The sequence below is a fragment of the Octopus bimaculoides genome, chromosome 3 (genome assembly GCF_046866305.1).
Source record: "Octopus bimaculoides isolate indiv1 chromosome 3, ASM4686630v1, whole genome shotgun sequence".
NCBI classification, from domain to species: Eukaryota; Metazoa; Mollusca; class Cephalopoda; order Octopoda; family Octopodidae; genus Octopus; species Octopus bimaculoides.
The window spans coordinates 154,256,761-154,279,691 of NC_142930.1; the positions used below are offsets into that span (position 1 = coordinate 154,256,761).

General features: G+C 37.0%; 2 protein-coding genes across 13 annotated transcripts in view; one reads left to right on the plus strand and one right to left on the minus strand.

The window, feature by feature from the left end:
* LOC106869246 (mitogen-activated protein kinase kinase kinase 14) overlaps window positions 1-15,332 on the minus strand; it is a 68,047-nt gene extending 52,715 nt beyond the window's left edge. For 2 of the 12 annotated variants that reach the window (XM_089349839.1, XM_089349831.1), the window contains exon 1: window positions 4,283-4,725. In XM_089349839.1, the coding sequence (XP_089205965.1) occupies window positions 4,283-4,295 (13 nt within the window). In that variant the 5' untranslated portion in view covers window positions 4,296-4,725. Of the gene's footprint in view, window positions 1-2,814; window positions 2,959-3,268; window positions 3,457-4,282; window positions 4,726-9,038; window positions 9,136-9,447; window positions 9,552-14,409 lie in introns of those variants that run through there. The other 10 variants (XM_089349829.1, XM_089349823.1, XM_089349833.1 and 7 more) reach the window with 10 other exon arrangements.
* The window catches only part of LOC106882672 (ER membrane protein complex subunit 2), a 30,268-nt gene continuing 20,376 nt past the window's right edge, over window positions 13,040-22,931 (plus strand). The window contains exons 1-3 of the mRNA XM_014933433.3: window positions 13,040-13,545; window positions 18,371-18,484; window positions 19,947-20,011. Of these exons, the coding sequence (XP_014788919.2) occupies window positions 13,512-13,545; window positions 18,371-18,484; window positions 19,947-20,011 (213 nt within the window). The 5' untranslated portion in view covers window positions 13,040-13,511. The remainder of the gene's footprint in view (window positions 13,546-18,370; window positions 18,485-19,946; window positions 20,012-22,931) is intronic.

Genomic DNA, 22,931 nt, shown 5'->3' on the forward strand with positions numbered 1-22,931 from the left:
AAGAGAAATGACAGATGATTATATACAGATCCTTCCGATGACCCCAGAGAGATGAACACTATGTTATCAGTAATTATGATGGTTTAATGGGTGATAAGTAATGAATGTCATGTCATGCTCCCTCACGCTTTCCTACATGGTCTTAGAATCAATGCTCCTGGAGACAGTTGTTAAGCTCTGGACACATGAAGTATGCATTAGAATGCCAGGATCTTTTTTAAAACGGGGGCCACATTTTTCATTAATGTTTTACATAGTGTTTTTGGTACCGAAAGACTTTCAAACTTCGTATACTTATCTATTTTGTGTTATAGAACAGAAAAATATTTTTGTATTCGAATTTATTTCATGTAAAAAATTGTCTTATTTCGATAATTTCAACCAATCACTGACAAGTATTCAGTTGTTTACATTTACTCCTTTGGCTTATTAAGCGATGTAAAGCGTATTTAATCTCCATACCTTCGTTTTATTTGCTTTTTTCATTTTAAATTTACTTTAACCCTAACCCTAACCCTAGGATTAGGGTTAGAGTTAGAGTTAGGGTTAATTGTTTCAGAATCATTTGTTTATGTAGTCGGCACTTAATGTATATCGGCTGAATGGACGTCAGTGATTGGTTGAAATTACAGAAATACGACAACTTTAACATGGAATAATTTATGGATTTCTTTTTTTTTTAAGAAGACTAAGAGAAAAAGATGTTTTGTATGACACATTCTACCAGTGTTCCAAAGTGTTTCGTTAATGAAAAATGTGGCCCCCGTTTTAAAAAAGATCCGAATGCCATATGTATTTCAATGAGACTCAGCACCTTCTCACAAAGCCCACGTAGCCCAATGGCTTTCTACTGCAGATTTCATGCGTCCAGAGTTTAACGAATGGAGGTCACACAAATTTTTAAATCATTGCCAGTACCCGCCTGACCAGCCTTCATAGGATTTTCGAGCGAGATCGTTGCCAGTGCCCCTGGACTGGCTCTTGTGCAGGTGGCACATAAAATACACCATTTTGTGCGTGGCCGTTGCCAGTACCGCCTGACTGGCCTTTGTAGGATTTTCGAGCGAGATCGTTGCCAGTGCCCCTGGACTGGCTCTTGTGCGGGTGGCACATAAAATATACCATTTTGAGCATGGTCGTTGCCAGTACCGCCTGACTGGCCTTTGTAGGATTTTCGAGCGAGATCGTTGCCAGTGCCCCTGGACTGGCTCTTGTGCGGGTGGCACATAAAATATACCATTTTGAGCATGGTCGTTGCCAGTACCGTTTGACTGGCCTCCATGCGGGTGACACGTAAAAGCACCCACTACACTCTCTGAGTGGTTGGCATTAGGAAGGGCATCCAGCTGTAGAAACTCTGCCAAATCAGATTGGAGGCTGGTGTTGCCATCCGGTTTCACCAGTCCTCAGTCAAATCGTCCAACCCATGCTAGCATGGAAAGTGGACGTTAAACGATGATGATGATGATGTGATACCAAACTTGTGGTTTCCAAACCCGCCAGATTTAGTTAGATCTCATGGACTACTACATTTGGAGTGTTATTGTAAAGGAGACTAATTGACATCTTCATAATTCCACAGCTTCATTGATGTCTGAAATTTAAAAGGATCATTTAGTGCAGGTCCTACACTGAAGCAGCCATGGAAGCTGAAGCCAAATTCTTGGAATAACTTTATGAGAAAGCTTATCGAGAACACGTGTGCAAAAGATTAAAGTTGCTTTATTAGATTATCAAATACGTCCTCAAATACCTCTCACCCTGTGTATGGGTTTGGTGACACAAAACATCTTTTGGCATTTTTTCGTTGAAGATGTGTTGCTCTCATGTATGTATATTTTCGCATGTATGTCTAAGTGCATTTTTGCATGTATGTCTAAGTGGCACTCACTCTTACACACATTCTCTCTCTCACACGCACTCTCTCTCTCTTTCATACGCACACATACAAATAAGACGTATTCATATGTATTTATGTATGTACGTGTATATGAAAGATAATGGGTGTACTCTCTCTCTCACACACGTACATTTAATCTACACGTACATACATCTTTCACTTTCCCCTCTCACTTCAAGGCAAAGGTCGACTGTCATAAGCCATGAAAACAAAAGTAAATAAATAGTAGTGTTTTACGGAAATAAACGAACAAAACCAGCTGATCCAAATGACAGTTCTGCAAGTCAAAACGAAAAATGACCAAAACATTATATACATATGTAGAGAGAGAGAGAGAGTGTGTGTGTGTGTGGTCAAGTAGCTAGTGTCCCCCCCCCCCCCTAGAGAGTATATAACCAGGACTATTCCAAGGAAGTCGCGTATTGTCCTTGCCTTCGAAACGCGGAGTAGATGGAACAGGGACAACTGACGAAGGGGTATACTCTTTATGTTGCATGTCTCGTTTCTCTGTTTGTTTGTTTTTTTTTTGTTCGAAAAAAGTTCGTTTTCTGTTTTCGTTTTTCATTGTGTTTAACGTTTTTTTAATGTCCTGTACCCATATATGCATGTATGTATACATATAGATGTAGGTGTGTACATATATGTATCGATATATCATAAAAAATAATGAAATTATTGTGTATAGTGCTCAGGTGCACTACAGCTTATCAAAGGTGCATGTATAGTACATAGAATTACGTACAATTGTCAGGAAAGTGAACAGTGTGAGTCATAATATACATGTGTGCATGCGTATGAAGGTGTAGGGTTGGCGATTTTCAGGGAGTAATATATATATTACACTTAATCGGCAGAATTTACAGTCTCAGGAGTCGAAAGTTTGGGACATCGTCATTTATAGAAATTATAAGTACCTACGCACGAAACTCGGATCCTTTTGGTTTGACGGGCAACATTTTTCATTAATGTTTTATGTAGTGTTTTTGGTACCGAAACACTTTCAAACTTCGTATACTTGTATATTTTGTATTATAGAACAAATAAAAAATTTTGTATTCAGCTGAATAGACGTCAGTGATTGGTTGAAATTACAGAAATACGACAACTTTAACATGAAATAACTTATTAAGAACTAATTTTTGTTAAGAAGGCTAAGAGAAAAAGATGTTTTATATGACACATTCTACCAGTATCCCAAGTTTGAAAGTGTTTCGTTAAGAAAACAAGTGTTGCCCGTCAAACCAAAAAGATCCCGAAACTCTCAGTCCTTGGCTTTCAAGCAGGCTATTCACATGGTAGAAATAACAGCCAAATCTCACAAAACTGCAATAACATAATGAAAGAAATATATGTAATTAATCTACTTACCTTTCAGAATTTCCCGCAGTAATATGACAAAGTGAAATTAAAGTGTTCATTCATATCTTGTGTGCAAACATACGTTCTACTTGTGACAATAATGCTGTTTATTTTCATAAAATCCATTATTTTCTCTGGAGCAAGCTGCTTCAATATTTCCTCAAATGAACACTTTAATTTCACTTTGTCATATTACTGAGGGAAATTACTCTGAAAGAAATTTTTGCAGAAAGGTGAGTAGATTGATTACATATTTTTTTTCATTTATGCCATTGCAGTTTTGTGAGATTTGGCTGTTATTTCTAGCATGTGAATAGCCTACTTGAAAGCCAAGCCCGTAGAATCGGGAGGAGGACAGAAAGATCCGGGAGGAGGAGATGGGGGTATTTTTTTTTTTCTTGAAACCTTGAAATTTTAATCCTAATCTCCGTATTTTTACGTATTTCGAAAGGAAAAAAAATTCCGGAAAAAGTGAAAAACGAAAAAGTGGGGAGAGGGGATTGAAATTTTGAAGTTGCTATTTTTGAACATTTTTGTCAGAATCGGAATCTCCATATCCTAAAGCGTGGGATTCCGTAAAAAAAAAAAAAAAAAGATAAAATAAACTACGTCTGAATTAAGATCACTAATTATACAGAAGGAATTATTATATTGTGTCCTTCCGTCATCCAGTTTCATCACAAATCTTTCGAATATCTATTGCAGCTGGCTCGCCAAGGAAACAAATATTATTATCCACTGGGAATATTTACTACACACAAATATCGTGAATGCTGTGAAAAACATGCTACGGAGTAGGCGACGCTGTATATCACAAAATAATGACATGTTTTTAGTCCGAGAAACTTTAGATATTTCAGTTATGAAAGTGACATCTTGACATTCGTGCACTCTTGAAAAAAAAAATAATAGCTTAAATGTAATTTGGAGGGCAGAAATCAGTTGGTGTTAATGTTTCTAGCGATTGCAAGATGTTTTAGAACTCGACAATAATGAAAAATAAAAGCATGCGTAGATACTAACCGCTGTTTTCCATCTCTGTTTTCTTTCGTATTTCGTTTCGTTACTAACAGTTCGTGATTTCACAATTTGCAGAAACTTGTTTTCGCCGACAGAGACAGTTATATCTGTGGTTTCTGCTTCTAAGAAGCTAGCGAAATGAAACCGAATGGCCCAGATTATGCTTGGTGTCTTTGTGTATATAGCAACAGATATTTGAGTACTCCACGCATGTACCTTGTTGAGGAGGGATCTTGTTTTAATTTCTCTCAACCACTTGAAGCTATTACTAATTTCTGAAGATTAAAACAAAAACGAAATTTTTGTCATCAGCATGCAAAAAGAAAAAAATATTCATATCTCATGAAAATTTGAAATATTTCAAGTTGTTGGAAGAAATTTATCAAGATCCTAGAGTTTAATAACTTATTGAAGGCTAAAATTTTTTGGATATCTCGCCCCCATTCAAAAATTGGGTTATCTCCCTTCTAAAATATTGAGTTTATGTGGCGTCAATAAGATTTTAAAGTTTTTCAGTTTTGTATGATTTGTTATAAAAATATTATCAGACTCAATAAGATGTTTAATCTTTTCGCTTTTTATGTCTATTAATTTTTTCATTTTTTTTTGTTTTATTGAGGGTTAAACAATTTGTTTTAGTTGGGGGAGACAACCCAATTTTTAATGGTTGTGAGATAACCAAAAAGTACATTGAAATGTTTTAAACCTACAGCAGAAAGCCTAACTTTAGGATGCATTCTTAACTGTCGTATATGAAAGTGGTCATCAGAAACTGTTAGGTCTAAAATATGCGGTGTGCATATTTAAATTGTGAGTTATTTCTAAGAAGTATGTTCTCTTGATACTTATGGGAATATATATATCTCTTTATTCCTTACGGCGTGCTTTCACACTTAGTTCAGAGGCAACATGCATTTGAAATGGTTTAAAGGTCACGAATAAGTTGATAATAATGAAACGTGGTGATCATTTATATATTACGACCGTAAATTCAGATGACAATATAAAAAGAAATCAGAAAACAATAATAAACATGCATATTATAAGATTTTCTTTTCAAACAAACAATAATGTTTCAAATATGTATTTTTAATCAGCAATTTTGAACTTTGTGAAATATATAGTTATGTCCCTTACATTTTATTTATTTATTTTTTTTGCGGTACTGTACCAGTTGGCTGGACAATGCATAAGCAATAAATTTAACGAAAATGTCTCTATGTGGTCACTCGACCTACTAGAATAAGAACAAAACCGCCTTCCAATCATACACGACTGTCTTTTAAAGAGATTAAGGATCAAGTTTTGGAAAAAAAAAACCAGCTCTTCTATGTTCGGCTCTGTTATGGAGAAGGCATCCTTCATTTCTGGTGTGGTATCCAGTCGGTTTCGTGATTTCGTTTTAATGGCAAGGAAAGTGGAAAACGCGGTCTCACACTCCTGAGTGGTTGGAAATGGCATCGGTACTTTAAGAGACGTCTTTGCGACATCAGGACATGACTGTGCCATTTCAATCCGAAAGTCACAACTGCACATTTCACGGAAAAAATATTTCTCACCTCGATCATTGACCAAATCAATTAACTGCTCTTGAATTAAATTGTCTTCTGTTGGCAGATGACGAACAGAGAGTACAAAGGGATGTGGAAGTATTTGTCAAAGTAATGCAGATCAAGAAAATAAAGAGAATATTTCTCTGCCAAGTGTTGACACGTGTTGTGTCATGAGTTCAACGATATCATCATCGACTTGAAGCTCGTTTTCATCAATTAGCATGTTTAGTTGAGGTAATGATGCAAATTCATACCTCATTTTGAAAGCAGTTAGTTTTTCATGAGAATGAAACATGGTTATATCTTTCCCTTGCAGTAAGAGATTGATGGCATTCACTGACTCGAATATGCCCACCAAAAATGCCAAGCAGATTAGAAAAGATCATCGGCGTGCTAATTTGGCTTGGCATCTTGTAAAAAAATCGTGGACTTCTTTTCGTAGAAGGAATACTTTCTTTATTGTTTTTCCTCTCGAAAGCCATCCCACTTGCGAATTCAGAGTCACTTTCTTTGCACAACTCGGCAAACAGACGGAAGTTGAGCGCGTTCGCTTTGATGAAGTTCACCGCAGTAATCACGTAATTCAGAACATTTTTTAACTCATCAGGCATGATTTTCACCATTTGTGCTTGTCGATAAACTGTGCAGTGTGTATCAATAACATCTGGAGATTTTTCTTTCACCAATGTCTGAAAACCGGAACGGCAACCAAGCATCGCCGGAGCGCCGTCGGTGCATACGACAATGACATGATCCGAGTTGATATTATGTGCCTCAAAAAATTTGTCCGCTTTGTTAAATATTTCCCTTGCGGTTGTTTTGGTGCTGGGGTTTTTGCAAAACAGGAATTCGTCTTCCAGGCGATTGTTATGTACATACATAGACACAAAATTGGGCTAAGTTGGAAATATGCATCGTTCCTTCAAGCTGGATCGCGGAAAAGTTCAAAAGTGAATTGTGAATCTTAGAGAGCAATTGCGACAGAATGTTATCGGACAGCTCGGTTATTCACTTGCTAACAGTATCATTTGAAAGAGAGACATGCTTCAGCTTCTGAAGTTCAGAACTTCCTAACGCATTCGATATGACATCTTTGCAGCATTATCAAATCTTCGCCGATATTGTGGGGCTTTTTGGCAACAGCTATTTTCCTTGAAACCTCGTAGGATGCCTTCAAACCAGCCGTAATGCCGTAACATTCCTGTGTCATCAAGTCTGGATTTCGTCCATCTGTCGGCTTCGCGTCTGAAAAAGTCGACATCTCGATTTATTTAGAAGTGTCTCTTTAACTTGTTGGACTATAGTGAAGTAGAGGCCAAAACCTCGGAGCATAAAACTAATTGTTGTTTCCTTCTCCGCCAGACTTTATTACAGTAAAACCGAATTTCAAATAAGATTCGTCATATCTCATTTTCTTCTTTGGAGGCATTATAAAAAAAGATCAAATTTAGTAAACCAATTCAATATAACTACATTGTATATTTATTTCGAATTTATCATATACTACGGGTGTGCTGATATGACCTAGTGTAGCTAGCTTTTGGTTGCACTAATTAACAATAAAACTTCTCACCACTAGCGGTGGACGGTAGGGGCAGCACTTTTGGGTCTGCTCTAGGCAATATGTGGTTTTTGTGAGGTCCGCGGGTGGCAAACAGAAGGGCCGCCCCACACTCTAGCTAAACTAATGCATCTCACTATTAACTGTAGAAGAAATCTAAAGTGCGTGTGAGCGTTGTTTTGTCCGTAGATAAACCTCCGTGAATTGATAACTGTTGAGAAGACAGTTATGTCGGACGGAACACGTTGCCATGAAAAACAACCATGTCTTATAAAGCCCAGCCACCATGGGATACGAGAATGGGTGTTTGACAAAGAGCAAGGGCATGCGGGAACATGCACCGGTGAGGATAACGACGGCGAGAGACATGCAAACTTGTGGATTGCAGAAGTTGTGAATCATGTGAGCGTAGAATACCGATAGCACACGCACGATCAACCGTTACACCCACATATTTTCCATCGGCCAATCACACTTGTACAAAAAGTGTGATTAGCAAATGAGTGTGTAGGAGTGACGTGGGTTTTTGAGGTCAATGACAACAAAAGATGAGAGCATGCTAAAAATTGGAAGTCTTGAAATGTTTAAACTAAACCGTCTCGAGCCATCTGTTTTCATGATACTTCAGCGTTTCTTCGCGGACTCCAGTTTGAGAAACACTGCACTAGAGTAACTTGAGATTTAAGAAGAAAGCTGTGTATTACTCAGAACGTATGAAAGAAGGGCTAACTAAGTTTGGTATGGACGTTAAAGACAAACTTATGAAAATGCTTTAAATAGGTAAATGGTTAATTTCGATTTACAGATTGAAGAAAAAGTTGAATATATATAGCAAATAAGATCTTTCAATGAAAGAAATTATACAAGTATGTTAAGCTTGAGGCATCAGTATTTTATTAACCAAATTTAAAATTTCAGAACGTAGAGGTAAGAGTTATGTCCCTTGTAGCAGACGTGCTTTAGATATTACAACTATCAAAATGAGAAATATTGTTTATTTATTAGCTTTTTTTTCGTTTTAAGGACCACTCTGTGAAGAAAGAGCTGGGCCTCCGTGACGGTATTAACGTTAGATTACTGTTGTGCTAATATCATAAAGTAGCTTGAGTGAAAAATCAAAAAAATTGTGTAGTTATTGCTGGAATATGTTAATTTTGTCAGCCGGGTTGATCTAGAGGGTAACAGTAACAGGGAGTATTCATATGACCTTATCACCTTTTGATGCAAAAAACAAATTGACAAGCCAACATGGTAGACTTTTGAGGTAAAAGAAGGAAGCTACTACATGGTTGCTTGGCCTGCCAGAAATACAAACCAAGTCTCCATTAGATCCTCTTAAAGATGGAAGGATGCATTGGATAAACAAAATGGCAGCCACAGAAGTATTTGCCTAGCCAGGGACATGTGTCTACAGTCATCACAGCTTAATGCTAAGCTAGTTAATCTAAGTATTCTTGAATACATTTTAAATAAGCAACAGAATGCATTGATAACATTCTAGTGCAGTGTAGGGAAGTAATTTGTCAAGGATTAACTATTGTTTAGGGTTGCACTATTTTCTGCATCTAGGGCTGAAACCCAATGCTTAAGGAGCATCATTGGAAATATAATGAAGAAAAAAGAGAGGGCAAAAATAGACACCTACCCTACAATGTCATTCACTGAAATCTTCAGGATACAAGATAATGCATGCTTAATTCAAAATACTGTGATTATATAAGCATTGCATTTGACAAAGAAATCTGAAAGTTAAAGAGTTAAAAGAATTAACATAAACAGAAGTCAGTTTAACAGCACATTGCTTACAATTGATATGCAGGAAACTGACAGATTTGTATTTCATAGTAAGTGGCATTGTACAGTTAACTATTGTATGTAACATTCAATGTAATGAATATCAAAAATCTAATTAGAATTAGTTTTACAGTAGGAGATAAATGATATTAACTTCATGATTATTATTTTAACCATTTGGGCAATTATTTATTTTGGAGATAATGTTTTCATAATCTCACTCAAATAGCTAAAATATTACAAGAAAAATAAATACTCACTCTTCTACTTTGAGTTTTTTTTAAACTATTGCTGAAAAAATAATCTTTAGTAATTTGGTTTTAGGTAGGTCATTGTTGTGAAAAAAAACAAACAATACAGCAAACTGAAATAAATAAATAAATAAATAAAGTTAATAAAAGAAGAAACAACTGGAATCTTGAGGTAAGAACCATGTCTTCAACATTTATTATGCCTGGGGCTAGTTTGGAGAAAAACAACATCTGGGTTATATCATATAAATAATAAATGTATCAGTCTTTATAATTTCAATTGGCACTTATTACTGCTACGAAATGAGTACAAATTATATTTTCAAATTCAAGTGGAGTGGGAGTTTGATTTTTTTAAAAGGATTACTCTTACTCTTTTACTTGTTTCAGTCATTTGACTGTGGCCATGCTGGGGCACCACCTTTAGTCGAGCAGATCGACCCCAGGACTTATTCTTTGTAAGCTTAGTACTTATTCTATCAGTCACTTTTTGCCGAACCGCTAAGTTACAGGGACGTAAACACACCAGCAACGGTTGTCAAGCGAAGTTGGGGGGACAAATACAGACACACATACATGTATATATATACGACGAGCTTCTTTCAGTTTCTGTCTACCAAATCCACTCACAAGGCTTTGGTTGGCCCGAGGCTATAGTAGAAGACACTTGCCCAAGGTGCCACGCAGTGGGACTGAACCCGGAACCATGTGGTTAGTAAGCAAGCTACTTACCACACAACCATTTTCTCTTAAAATTTTTAAAGCTACTTCAAATTGTTATACTGCTGATAACCTCTTTAAAAATCATTAGCCACAGAAATTAATTGAAGGTAATTATATGTTATAGAAGTAAGAGATTAGATAATATTCCTTACATAAACAATAACAGAAACACTGAGGGCAGATAGAAAAAAACCTTTAACAATGGAAGTCTCTATGAGACATAGTAGAGTCCGTGATAACATACTTATTGTGATTAACTAAAAAATGTTCATTAATTAAAGTTGCACTTGTAGTAAGAGGGGGAAAAAGCATTAGCTTAATGATCAATGTCAGGAAAAGCAAGGAAGATAAATTCAAAATTTAAATTGAAAAAATTAACTAAACTTTGAATGAGGGGCCTGGTGCAGCTCTTCAGCTTGGCAGCTTTGGTCAAACTGTCCATGCCAGCATGGACGAATGTTAAATGAGGATGATGATGTACATACATGCAAAAAAATATAGCATTCAAGACTGACACCAATATGTAAAAACCAAATACCAAAAGAAAAAAATAAAGACGGTGAAAAAAACAAAAAACTATCTGGGATAGCTAATTGAGAAGATTGCAGATGTCAACTGAAAAGACCTTAACTTATTAGTTAATAATGATCCTGAACAGGTGCCTGTCATTTTATTGGCTGCAATTGTAAGGTAACAAAGTATAAAAATTAAAACATCTTAAAATAATACGCAATGTATTATAACAAATTTTAATGTCACAAAGGACAGAGGTCGCATAAATTCAGAAAGATAAGTCTTCCATCAAATCATGACTTGTACCATTCTTGTAAGGCATGTTAAAGGGAAAAATATAAAAAGCGAAATTCGTTACATGAAAAGCGAAATCACTATGTCAGCTGCTCGGAGTTAATTTTTGCAAACGTTCAATAAACTCATTCAACACAAAAAATAGAATGGAATTAAATAAATAAATCAAATTGAACTAAAAACATTGAAATAAAGATGGTGTGGGCTAAGAGAGATTTGGTTGCTATTTTTTACAGATCTAACAACTACGTAGATGTGCCAGTGGTCGAACAATAAGGTCTATAAGAAATGGAGCTCCACTACAAGTCCATTCAAAACTACTTAGTTAACACTTTTTTAAGGAGCCTCCGCTTTGTGTTTTTGATTTGAAGAGTTTGCTGACAGTATAATTCTTAATTAGATTTAAAATATGTTGGGGAAAAAAATTGTTGAGTCGAACTTATTTGTTTAGTAGTTTGATCTGAAATCGTGTGTTCAGACTTAAAAAATTGCATCACAAAAGCCTAAAAATATACACAAACACTCTATTCGTTTCTGCTATTGAAAATTGGCAGTATATTTGCTGAATCATTAAACTTTCAGGTAAAAAAAAAAGAAGGTAAACAAAGAAAACCTGTTTAATTTTTCCTTCGACTAAGGCGGCGAGCTGGCAGAACCGTTATCACGCCGGGCGAAATGCTTAGCAGTATTTCGTCTGCCTTTACGTTCTGAGTTCAAATTCCGTTGAGGTCGGCTTTGCTTTCATCCTTTCGGGATCGATAAATTAGATACCAGTTGCGTACTGGCATCGATCTAGTCGACTGCCCCTCCCTCCCTTCCAAATTTCGGGCCTTGTGCCTAGAGTAGAAAAGAACACTTCTTCCGACTTCTTACGTTTTGGGGCCCAAATCCCGCTGCGGTCAATTTTGCCATTCATACTTTTAGGGTAGAAAAAATATAGTCAAGTACAGCTATGATCTGAACGTTGACAATCTACTTGGAATTAAGGGCTATTGATCTTGCAAGAAGTGCAAGTGGGATTTATTTGTTGTATCCAGGGGTAATCTTAGAAGTGCTGTGACTAATCTTAAAAGTGCTATTATCCAGGAATAATCTTAGAAGTGCTATGGCTGAGAATAACTATCTCAGTGGAATGTTCTGTATATTCAATACATGTGCGATAGCGTTTCACATATGAAATATAATGAGTTGAAGAACGTTGATTAATTAAAATTATTCGTGGAATTGATAGACAAGAAACTCCTTTGGATGTTTAAAAAAAAAATCTAAGAACATCCAGCAAGATAAATTGATTGAATTTTTGTTTGAAAATGTAGAAACTGTAGCATGTGACTTGATTGGGTCTTTGAAGCCTGCTGGAGAAAGTAATAAACATGTTTCAGTTTCATTAGACCTTTTCAGCAAATGATATCAGTTGGTAAGATTTAGTGAGGAATGTCACGGCGTTGATTATGTGAATAACAAAAAACGTGGCTGAGGAATAGTATAGAGTAATGTTCTGCATACTAAATACAAATACGTTTACATATGTAATGTAGAGTTCAAATCCACATCCATACTGAATTTTCTAACACCCTTGCTCGGTGTTGTGGATTTCAGATACTCTTTGAGGGAGTTTTGTCAACTTATTCTTTTCTACTCTAGGCACAAGGCCCGAAATTTTTGGGGACGGGGCCAGTAGATTAGATCAACCTCAGTACGCAACTGGTGCTTAATTTATCGACCCGAAAGGATGAAAGGCAAAGTCGACCTCGGCGGAATTTGAACTCAGAACGCTAAACATTTCGTCCGGTGTGCTAACGTTTCTTATTTCTTTACTGCCCACAAGGGGCTAAACATAGAGGGGACAAACAAGGACAGACAAAGGGGTTAAGCCGATTATATCGACCCAGTGCGTAACTGGTACTTAATTTATCGACCCCGAAAGGATGAAAGGCAAAGTCGACCTCGGCGGAATTTGAACTCAGAACGTAACGGTAGCCGAAATACCGCTAAGCATTATCGCCCGGCGTGCTAACGTTTCTTCCACCCCGCCGCCTTGTTTTTGTCAACTTATTGCATGAATGATTTCAGTTAAATTTTTTTTTTTTACATAACAATTATATGGGAGTCTCTGTCCTACTATTAAACATGTTGTTCATATAATTTACCAGTTTTGCTTAAAATGTTCCCGTTATAAATAATTATGGGAACCAGAAAATGTTTGAAATATATCTCTAATTATTTAAAACTTCAGCTTTTTAAGGTTAGAGAATAAATAGATTATATCTTTGTAATCTTTTATATTTAATCTACAGGTAAAAAAGTACTTTGTAATTTCGCAAGCATTTGTTTCCAACGAAAATATCGTTTTGAGTCAGTTTACTTAAAAAGATAATATCTTCAACATAAACGGGTATTACTAGTTTTTCTGTTTCCTTATTTCGAAGTTCATATTTGAAAATTATAAAATATCTCTCGAAAGCAATTTAGCTTTCTGTAAGTTACGGATTCCGCGCCTGTGTTACGTTCCGTGTTTTAGCAAAACCCTTTTTTTTCACATCATGGCCGAGCAGTTAAATCTATCAAATTTCGAAGGTAAATAATATCATTGTACCGTTCATAGTTTTCATTTATTTTTCCTTTCAACTATGACGAGTTATTTTTTTGAAATATTCTGAATACAGACGTTCTAGTTTCTCTTCTCCAATAGGAGTAGATATACATAGAAGGCTGTTCCAGATGTAACACCGGGATTATTAAACATTTCGGTTCAATCGTTTCTCTTTCCTCTGCTCATCCTATCTTACAACCCAGTCCATTCTATTGATAATTAATTACACAATATACCTATTTTATCGCTTTTTAATAATATCTCTCTTTACGTATGTGTCTTATACAGACTCACACATAATAAATATAGATAGATAGACACGTTTCTCTAAAATACCGTTCTACCCTTTCTTTCATTCAAGTAATTTTCTTGCATATGTTATAATACAAACGGAACATCCTACTTTTTTTTTTCACTTTTAGTTGCTGGTGAACTTTTTTGTGTAAGTCTTTACATCACAACATTTAACACTACCTAGTTTATTTATGGGGTTGAAAACATTGGAAGGCGATCTTTCGATACCAGTACGAAATATCGGCCTTTTCCGTAAAAAGTGTTGGAGGGAAAGATGGTTACGGTTTGGGAATTCCGTCCGTAACCGTAACCCTAAACACTAACCCTAAAACCCTAACCCTGACACTAAAACCCTAACACCCGAGTGAAGATCGTGTGGGTATTACGGAAAAAGCCGATATTTCGTACTGGTATCGAAAGATCGCAGATTTAAAATAACTACACGCCCTTTTTTTTTTAAATAGATTTACACCCATCCTATATTTTAAAACCTGTATTGGTAAAAATAAATGAAGAGAAAATAAAGTGCAAAATTAAAGAAATTCAAAACTCACAGTTATTTCATAAGAGTTGGTCTTCCCAATATATAATATTCTTCCAAATCTGTATTCGAGCAGTTATAAATTTTCGTCGTGATTGTAGTAACTTAGTTGATCAGGTTAGTAGATAAGTACATCATAAAGATATAAATACTGTTTCTGTTTAATACATTTACTGATTAAATGTTTACACACGCACATACACTAACATTTTATCTCTGTTCTGGTTAACCAAAACGTTCTTCCAACCGAATGTATTATTTTTCAGATATTTATTTGCTAAGCACTTTCTCGTCGTAGTTTCATCTCTATTTTCCCTTGTTCTTTTCTATAGGTTTATTTTATTCTATCACATTTCTATGCAAACTATTTTATGTTTATATAAGTGTAATAGACATTTCTAAATTTTGACCAAGCGAACGGCGTTATGCTAATTGCTTAGGTTTATTTATATTTTTAAATTTTGTAATTTAATCAGCTAGTCAGTTAAATATCACCGGTTTTGAAATATGAACTTCAAGAGTCTTAACCCGAGCTTAACATCAATATGCTGTTCTAATGATTTGTGGTTTTGACTGAGATGTTTTCTTCTGTTGGAAACCACGTGAAAAAACGATAATAAGGGCATCGTACTCTAGTTATCATCTTCTGGGTTACTGATTGATAGACAAATTATTTACGCTCTCCTATTAATGACTTCATTACTTTCCATGACTACGGAATCTATAAAGATAATATCAATAAAATAATGGTGTCAGTTCAGTTATCTGGGCTCCATGACTTTTAAACTGTTGGGGCCTTAAGCAGTCCGACCTATTACAAGCATTCACATACATACCAGTCTCCAATTTAAGGATAAGTTCCATTTCCCCCCCACCAGTTGCAGACTTCCTAAAAAAAGGTCGTAGGTACTGACCTTTCTACTCTGACAAGCCATTAAAAACCTAATACCTATCAACAATAAGATTAATATTTAACGATTGCAAAAGCCTTTCCTTTTAAAGCCGTGCATTTAATTCCTTAAATTAGGAAGAAAAAAAAAATTATCCGCGTTCGTAGTTGGTAAAGTATTGAACTGTAATCATTTGTTTGTTGTCCAGGTTTTTATTTATTCATTGCTTCATGGTATAAATACAGAATTGTACAAAAAAAAAAAAAATTATGAAGGTAATAGGCGTAGGAATGGCTGTGTGGTAAGTAGCTTGCTTACCAACCACATGGTCCCTGGTTCAGTCCCACTGCGTGGCATCTTGGGCAAGTGTCTTCTACTATAGCCTCGGGCTGACCAAAGCCTTGTGAGTGGATTTGGTAGACGGAAACTGAAAGAAGCCTGTCGTATATATGTATATATATATATATGTATGTGTTTGTATGTCTGTATTTGTCCCCCCAACATCGCTTGACAACCGATGCTGGTGTGTTTATGTCCCCGTAACTTAGCAGTTCGGCAAAAGAGACCGATAAAATAAGTACTAGGCTTCCAAAGAATAAGTCCTGGGGTCGATTTGCTCGACTAAAGGCAGTGCTCCAGCATGGCCACAGTCAAAAGACTGAAACAAGTAAAAGAGTAATAGTTACCACAAATGAAATTTTGTTGTCTGTTGACATTGAAAATAAAGAATGAACTTTGCTGTCATTAATATCTAAACTTGTAAATCAACAGGACTGTTAATGTTTTATTTGAAATAAGATTAACTGCATGTACTGTCAGCAAGCCGCTACATCCAATTGATATGTTCAGCATGTAGGTGGATTTCACTGGAAATGTAACAGATGCATGCATCTGGACACAAGGATGATTTACGATTTTTCAGGTCTTGAATAAGGGCAATTGGCTCACCAACTTTTGTTCTATAGATACATTCCATAATATAATAGCACTTTCCAAGTTACAATTGGGTGGCGAGACATTTATTAACTGGTGCAATTTTCATAGAGGCGTTCCTTATGATTGGGTTAATAATTTCTATGGACTGATGGAGTTTATACTAATGGTATGAATACTATCACTGAAATTAATAAAAGTTTTATCCATTTTAAGTTGCAAACACCAGGTCAATACGGCAAGTCTGCTTCGGTAGGTATTAAGTTTGGGTGGGTAATAATATTCATAGACAGTCCATCAAATTTCTCTGATTGAGGAATAAAAATAAATTGAGAAACTGAAGTGGAATAAATTATTTTCCCATCATATATGAGAGAATTTGTATTGAGAAAATGAATGCAGTGAAATCGTGATGGCACCTGTGCCAGTGGAGCGCAAAGAGTACTGTTCGAGTGTGATCGTTGCCAGAGCAGCTGTCTGGCTTCTGTACTGGTGGCACGTAAATAGCACCATTTGAGCGTGATCGTTACCAGCGTCGCCTTCCTGGCACGTGAAAAGACATTCTAGCAAGATCGTTGCCAGTGCCGCTGGACTGGCTCCTGTGCAGGTGGCACGTAAAAGCGGTCGTTAAACGACGATGATGATAAGTGTTTTATATTATCATAAGTTTACCTCTATTTATGTTGTAATAATGTTTTTTTAAAATAAAATTTTGAAATGGACTGACAGTTTTTTTTTTTTGAAAATTTTGCATTCAGATTTCACTTTCATAAAACTCTTTGATCCACATTTAACTTTTGGTTAGCATTATTGTTTGTTAATGGTTTTGTGTAAGTATATCTTATGAAGGAAATCCAATGAACATGTACCACAAAATGAAATTTTGTAGACATTTAAAATGAAAAATGGACATGGTTGTTTGTCTGGAATAAGGTGAACCATATGCTATGAGAAAACCCTGTATGCTGAATAAATTATGGTATGCATGTAGATGAGTTTCTGAAATATTTGGCAGCTGATCAAAAGCTGAAAATGTCTTGGCGAAATAGTGACCAGGTAGAATAAATTCAATCATTTTGAAAGTGTGCAGATTATTGGATATCAGTCTAAAGATAGCACTTGAAGAACGCAGCTGACAGGAGGCTGATATATTACTCAAAAAACAATTCTGGCTGATATTTGACGGATGAAGGCAATAAAGAATCCATCAAAACTTTTATAGTGTTTGGTTTATAGTTCTACAACATTTCAACCAGGAAAACTAAACTTTTGGAAGTAGTTTTTTTTAAAAATATTTTTTCAAGTTAATGAGATAGGTTATAAATGTTATGAGATGCATTGTTTTAAAATATTTATGATTCTTGCTGTTTAGCCCCAGGTCAACCATCACGAAGCAAACCTGTGGTCAAAGATATATAACCCATCTAAGATTTTTCTCAGCACGGTGCACTTAGGAGTATTGCCTTTTCTTTAGGATGGTAGGGTGTGATTTAAAGGAGATGTTGGCTCAGTAGAAACTCACTTGGCTTGATAGGGCCCCTTGTTATGTGGTTGTTGCAGGTTGGTCTTCTGATCATTGAGACTTTGATATCCTTCTTGTTTTACTTTAGAATCCCACCTTTTATTTCCCTCATTAACCTCAAAAATATGTTCATCTTTGATTATTGTGTGCCAGCGCTATTCTGATATTCTTTATGGTAAAGTCATTATTACTGGCAAATAGATTGTGTTTATAATCCTAGACGCAGGGCATTGTTCAAGTCCTTTAATGTTGTCTCACAGCAAAATGTGTCTTAGAGTAAAGCAGTAGTCACATGTCTCTTATTCTGCTGGCCTTAACTGAATTTCCAAGTTTGACTGAGGACTGGCGAACCAGATGGTTGCACCAGGCTCCAATCTGATCTGGCAGAGTGGAGCCTGGTGCAGGCTCCACTCTGCCAGATCAGATTTTGTAAAGTCTAAATTAATATTTAATCTGTTTTTTTTTTCTATTTTTACCAGATTAATTGTAATACCAGAATATATCTTTTTGTTTTGCAATGATTTTCTTTTAATATTTTTATTTTCTTTATTTTCATGTAATTAATGCATTATATTTTCTTTGGTTTTTACAAACAATGTTTATAAAATATTTTTTACATTAACTTCTAGATGCTCGTTGCTATCTTCGTAAATTGCGAGAGGATCAAATCCGAGATGCTGCCATGGTTGTACAGATTTGGGAAGATGTACTCATGAACTATGCTTATAATTTAGGAGATGAATGTAAGAAACGAATAATTGTATGCTTTCTCCTCTTATTTTATTCTAGGAACCGATACTCCATCGGTTACAACAATGAGGGTTCCAGTTGATCTGATCAACAGAACAGCCTGTCTGTGAAATTAACGTGCAAGTGGCTAAGCACTCTGCACACAAGTGCATGCATACCATTAACGTAGTCTCCAAGGAGATTTGGCGTGACATGGAATCTGATAAGGCTGGTCCTTTGATTTACAAGTACTACTCATATTTGCCAGCTGAGTGGACTAGAACAACGCAAAATAAAGTGTCTTGCTCAAGGACACAACACACCACCAGAAATTGAACTCATGACCTTGTGATTGTGAGCTGAATACCCTAACCACTAAGCCACGTGCCCTCACTATTCAAGGAAAAGCCTTAACCTATGATTGTTTCGATTTAATTATATAATGATGAATTGTAGAAATTTGCTATGAAGTGGCTCTATTTGTTTTCAATAATAATTTTTGTCTAGATTAAAAAGCTACAAAATTTTACTGGTTTGCATATTTTCTATATGAACACAACTAGCAAGCTCACTGCTAATCAAGAGGTTGCATGTACACAGATGGTGCTTATTTTGTTTTTAAAATATGAACCTCTCCTTCATTGGACACTAAACTCTGCTTGCGAAGACCTGTTGGGGCAAGTGAAATCGAAATCGTAATTGAACCATATTCGATGACTGGTACCCATGACAGTGGAGCACTAACAGCACTGTCCGAGCGTGATCATTGCCGGAGCAGTTGTCTGGCTTCCGTGCTAGTGGCACTTTAGGAAATCATTCAAGCGAGGTTGTTGCCAGTGCCGCTGGACTTGCTCCTGTGCAGGTGGCATGTAAAAAACACCATTTTGAGCGTGGCTGTTGCCAGTACCGCTTGACTGGCCTTCGTGCCGGTGGCATGTAAAAGCATCCACTACACTCTCAGAGTGGTTGGCGTTAGGAAGGGCATCCAGCTGTAGAAACTCTACCAGATCAGATTGGAGCCTGGTGCAGCCATCTGGCTCACCAGTCCTCAGTCAAATCGTCCAACCCATGCTAGCATGGAAAGCGGACGTTAAACAATGATGATGAAGTGCTTGAGATATTTTTAACTGACATAGAATGCCAATCTATCATGGGAGCTGTTTTACTTAACTCTGCTCGATTATTCAGTGCCTCTCCCATTCCCATTGTTGATTGTAGCTACGAACTATATTTCCTGCATTATCTATTTACAGCCAAGTAGACTGGGCAAGTGAAAGTTTTGCCAGAGGTATAATGTTATGCTGGAGATGGGTTCTGAGCTGTTGATTATGGAGTCCATAGCTTCATACCATCATGATACAGACAACTGCAGCTCCCTGCCTGTTTAACTTTCAATAATTTCTAGTTCCTTATGAATTATTTAATTTTCCACTCTTAATTACTTTGATTTTCATTATGTTGTTTTCTATGTTCCAGTGTGGTTAATATATGAACAAGTGTGCATAGCAGCTTTAGATTGCCAGAGATCTGATCTTGTTATGGTGAGTTGGACTTATTTTGCTTACTCTTTTACTCTTACTCTTTTACTTGTTTCAGTCATTTGACTGCGGCCATGCTGGAGCACCGCCTTTAGTCGAGCAAATCGACCCCAGGACTTATTCTTTGGAAGCCTAGTACTTATTCTATCGGTCTCTTTTTGCCGAACCGCTAAGTTACGGGGACGTAAACACACCAGCATCGGTTGTCAAGCGATGTTGGGGGGACAAACACAGACGCACAAACATATACACACACATACATATACATATATACGACGGGCTTCTTTCAGTTTCCGTCTACCAAATCCACTCACAAGGCTTTGGTCGGCCCGAGGCTATAGTAGAAGACACTTGCCCAAGGTGCCACGCAGTGAGACTGAACCCAGAGCCATGTGGTTGCGCCTATGCTTGTAAAAAACATAGATATGTTTTTTTCTCTCTTGTTCCAAATTGCACTTTTTTCACTTCACCTGTATCACTTCAATGTCTGTTTTCCTATTTTGGCAGCAGTGTATCACCATTTGCCTTGAACTTCTCACTACATTCTCTAATATTTGGTCTTCTTTCTCCACACCTTTTCATATCTTGTTTTTTTCTCCAATTTTTCTTTACTCTCCACTGACAGCACACAACACTTTTTCACTCAATACTCATCATATCTTCACTTCATATATCCATGCCAGTGTTATCACTCCTATATATACATTCATCAATGTATACATTGGCTTACATTACACAGGAGGCGCAATGGCCCAGTGGTTAGGGCAGCGGACTCGCGGTCATAGGATCGCGGTCTCGATTCCCAGACCGGGCGTTGTGAGTGTTTATTGAGCGAAAACACCTAAAGCTCCACGAGGCTCCGGCAGGGGATGGTGGCAAACCCTGCTGTACTCATCCACCACAACTTCCTCTCACTCTTTCTTCCTCTTCCTGTTTCTATTGTACCTGTATTTCAAAGGGCCAGCCTTGTCACACTGTGTCACGCTGAATATCCCCGAGAACTACGTTAAGGGTACACGTGTCTGTGGAGTGCCCAGCCACTTGCACGTTAATTTCACGAGCAGGCTGTTCCGTTGATTGGATCAACTGGAACCCTCGTCGTCGGAAGTGATGGAGAGCCAACAACAACAACATTACACATCTGATATATCATGTTTGCCTTATTTCTTTCTAGTCTTCTCAAATCTCTTACTTTCATTGCCCATGTTTTACTATCGTGTAGCTTCACATGTATTACACATGCTTCATACAACATACTTTTGCACAAACAGATAAATCAATTGTTGTAATCTTAGGTCAGTTATTCTGTTTAAACAGACCTATAGCATGAGGACAATGGATGTCATAAGGCTTTATTTCCACAACGTTAGCCTAATTTAATTTGTCCTTAGTCGAAAGACGTCTGTTGTTATGTCCTGTTTTATTATTCCTATTGTATTTGTGTAACATTGTTCGTTTTTTTCTGTCCTTGTTTTTGTATACATTCGCTGCTTTCTTCAAAGGAATCTAATGCTCTTAGCTTAGTTTTTCCTTGGGGCTGGCCAGATTGGAGCAATATCGAGAATAACCAGCCGAAATTGCAAGGATAATCTGGATCTCGACTGAAGAAAGAAAACTCCGAATGACCTGTCCGTGTTTTCTTTGTATTGTCTATTTATATGTTTTGTCCCTTTAGTGTATCACCTAACTGTCTGGATGTTTTGCGTCCTTGTCCCATTTTGTATTATTTATACACACACACACACACACACACACACACATATATATATACTGTAATCCCTCAGTTATCACAGGTGTTACGTTCCAAAACCTCCCACAGAAATAATTAAAATCTAAAAAAATATAGATATCTATTGGCTCCAGAAACCTGCGACATACTGAGGATTCTGTGATATAAATTTACATATATTAGCCCCAAAAATTCATGATGTACTGAGTGTGCACTAGGTGAACTGCTGTACTAACTGCATGATAGGTGGACCGTGATATGGCAGGTGATTACTGTATATATATGTATGTGAGTTTGTGTCTCCTTGAGATTGTGTGATAGTTGTAAATAAATGCCACTGTCATACAAGCAGTGACATTCATTTCTAATATTCTATGAAAGCATTTCTGGCCATGGGGGAATAATACATTGAAAACAAGTGAGGTTTGGTGACAAGAAGAGCATCATCATCATCATCGTTTAACGTCCGCTTTCCATGCTAGCATGGGTTGGACGATTTGACTGAGGACTGGTGAACTTGATGGCTACACCAGGCTCCAATCTGATTTGGCAGAGTTTCTACAGCTGGATGCCCTTCCTAACGCCAGCCACTCAGAGTGTAGTGGGTGCTTTAACGTGCCACCTGCACGAAGGCCAGTCAGGCAATACTGGCAACGGCCACACTCAAGATGGTGTATTTTATGTGCCACCCGCACAAGAGCCAGTCCAAGGGCACTGGCAACGATCTCGCTCGAAAATCCTTACACATGTCACGGGCACAAGTGCCAGAAAGGCAGCGCTGGGCACAGGTGCTATCCCGATTTCGCTTTCGCTTGCCCCAATAAGTCTTCGCAAGCTGAGTTTCGTGTCCAATGAAGGAGACAACGTTGGCATGGGTGCCAGTCGTCAACAAATTCTGTCCAGATCATGGAAGTATGGAACAATGGACATTAAAATACAATGATAATGATGACAATGACCATGCCTCTATATGGCTGATGGTCAGACATCTAACATGCAGTGATGAATAATACGGGGTTAAATGCGACAGTCTGGACATGTTGCACTGTCTTTGCTATCCAGTCTATTTTTCTTTGGCCTCAAATTATAAAAGCACCATTTGAGCGTGGTCAATGCCAGTCCCATCAGATTGGCTCCCGTGCCAGTGACGCATAAAAAGTACCATACTAACGTGGATGATGCCAGTGCTGCCTG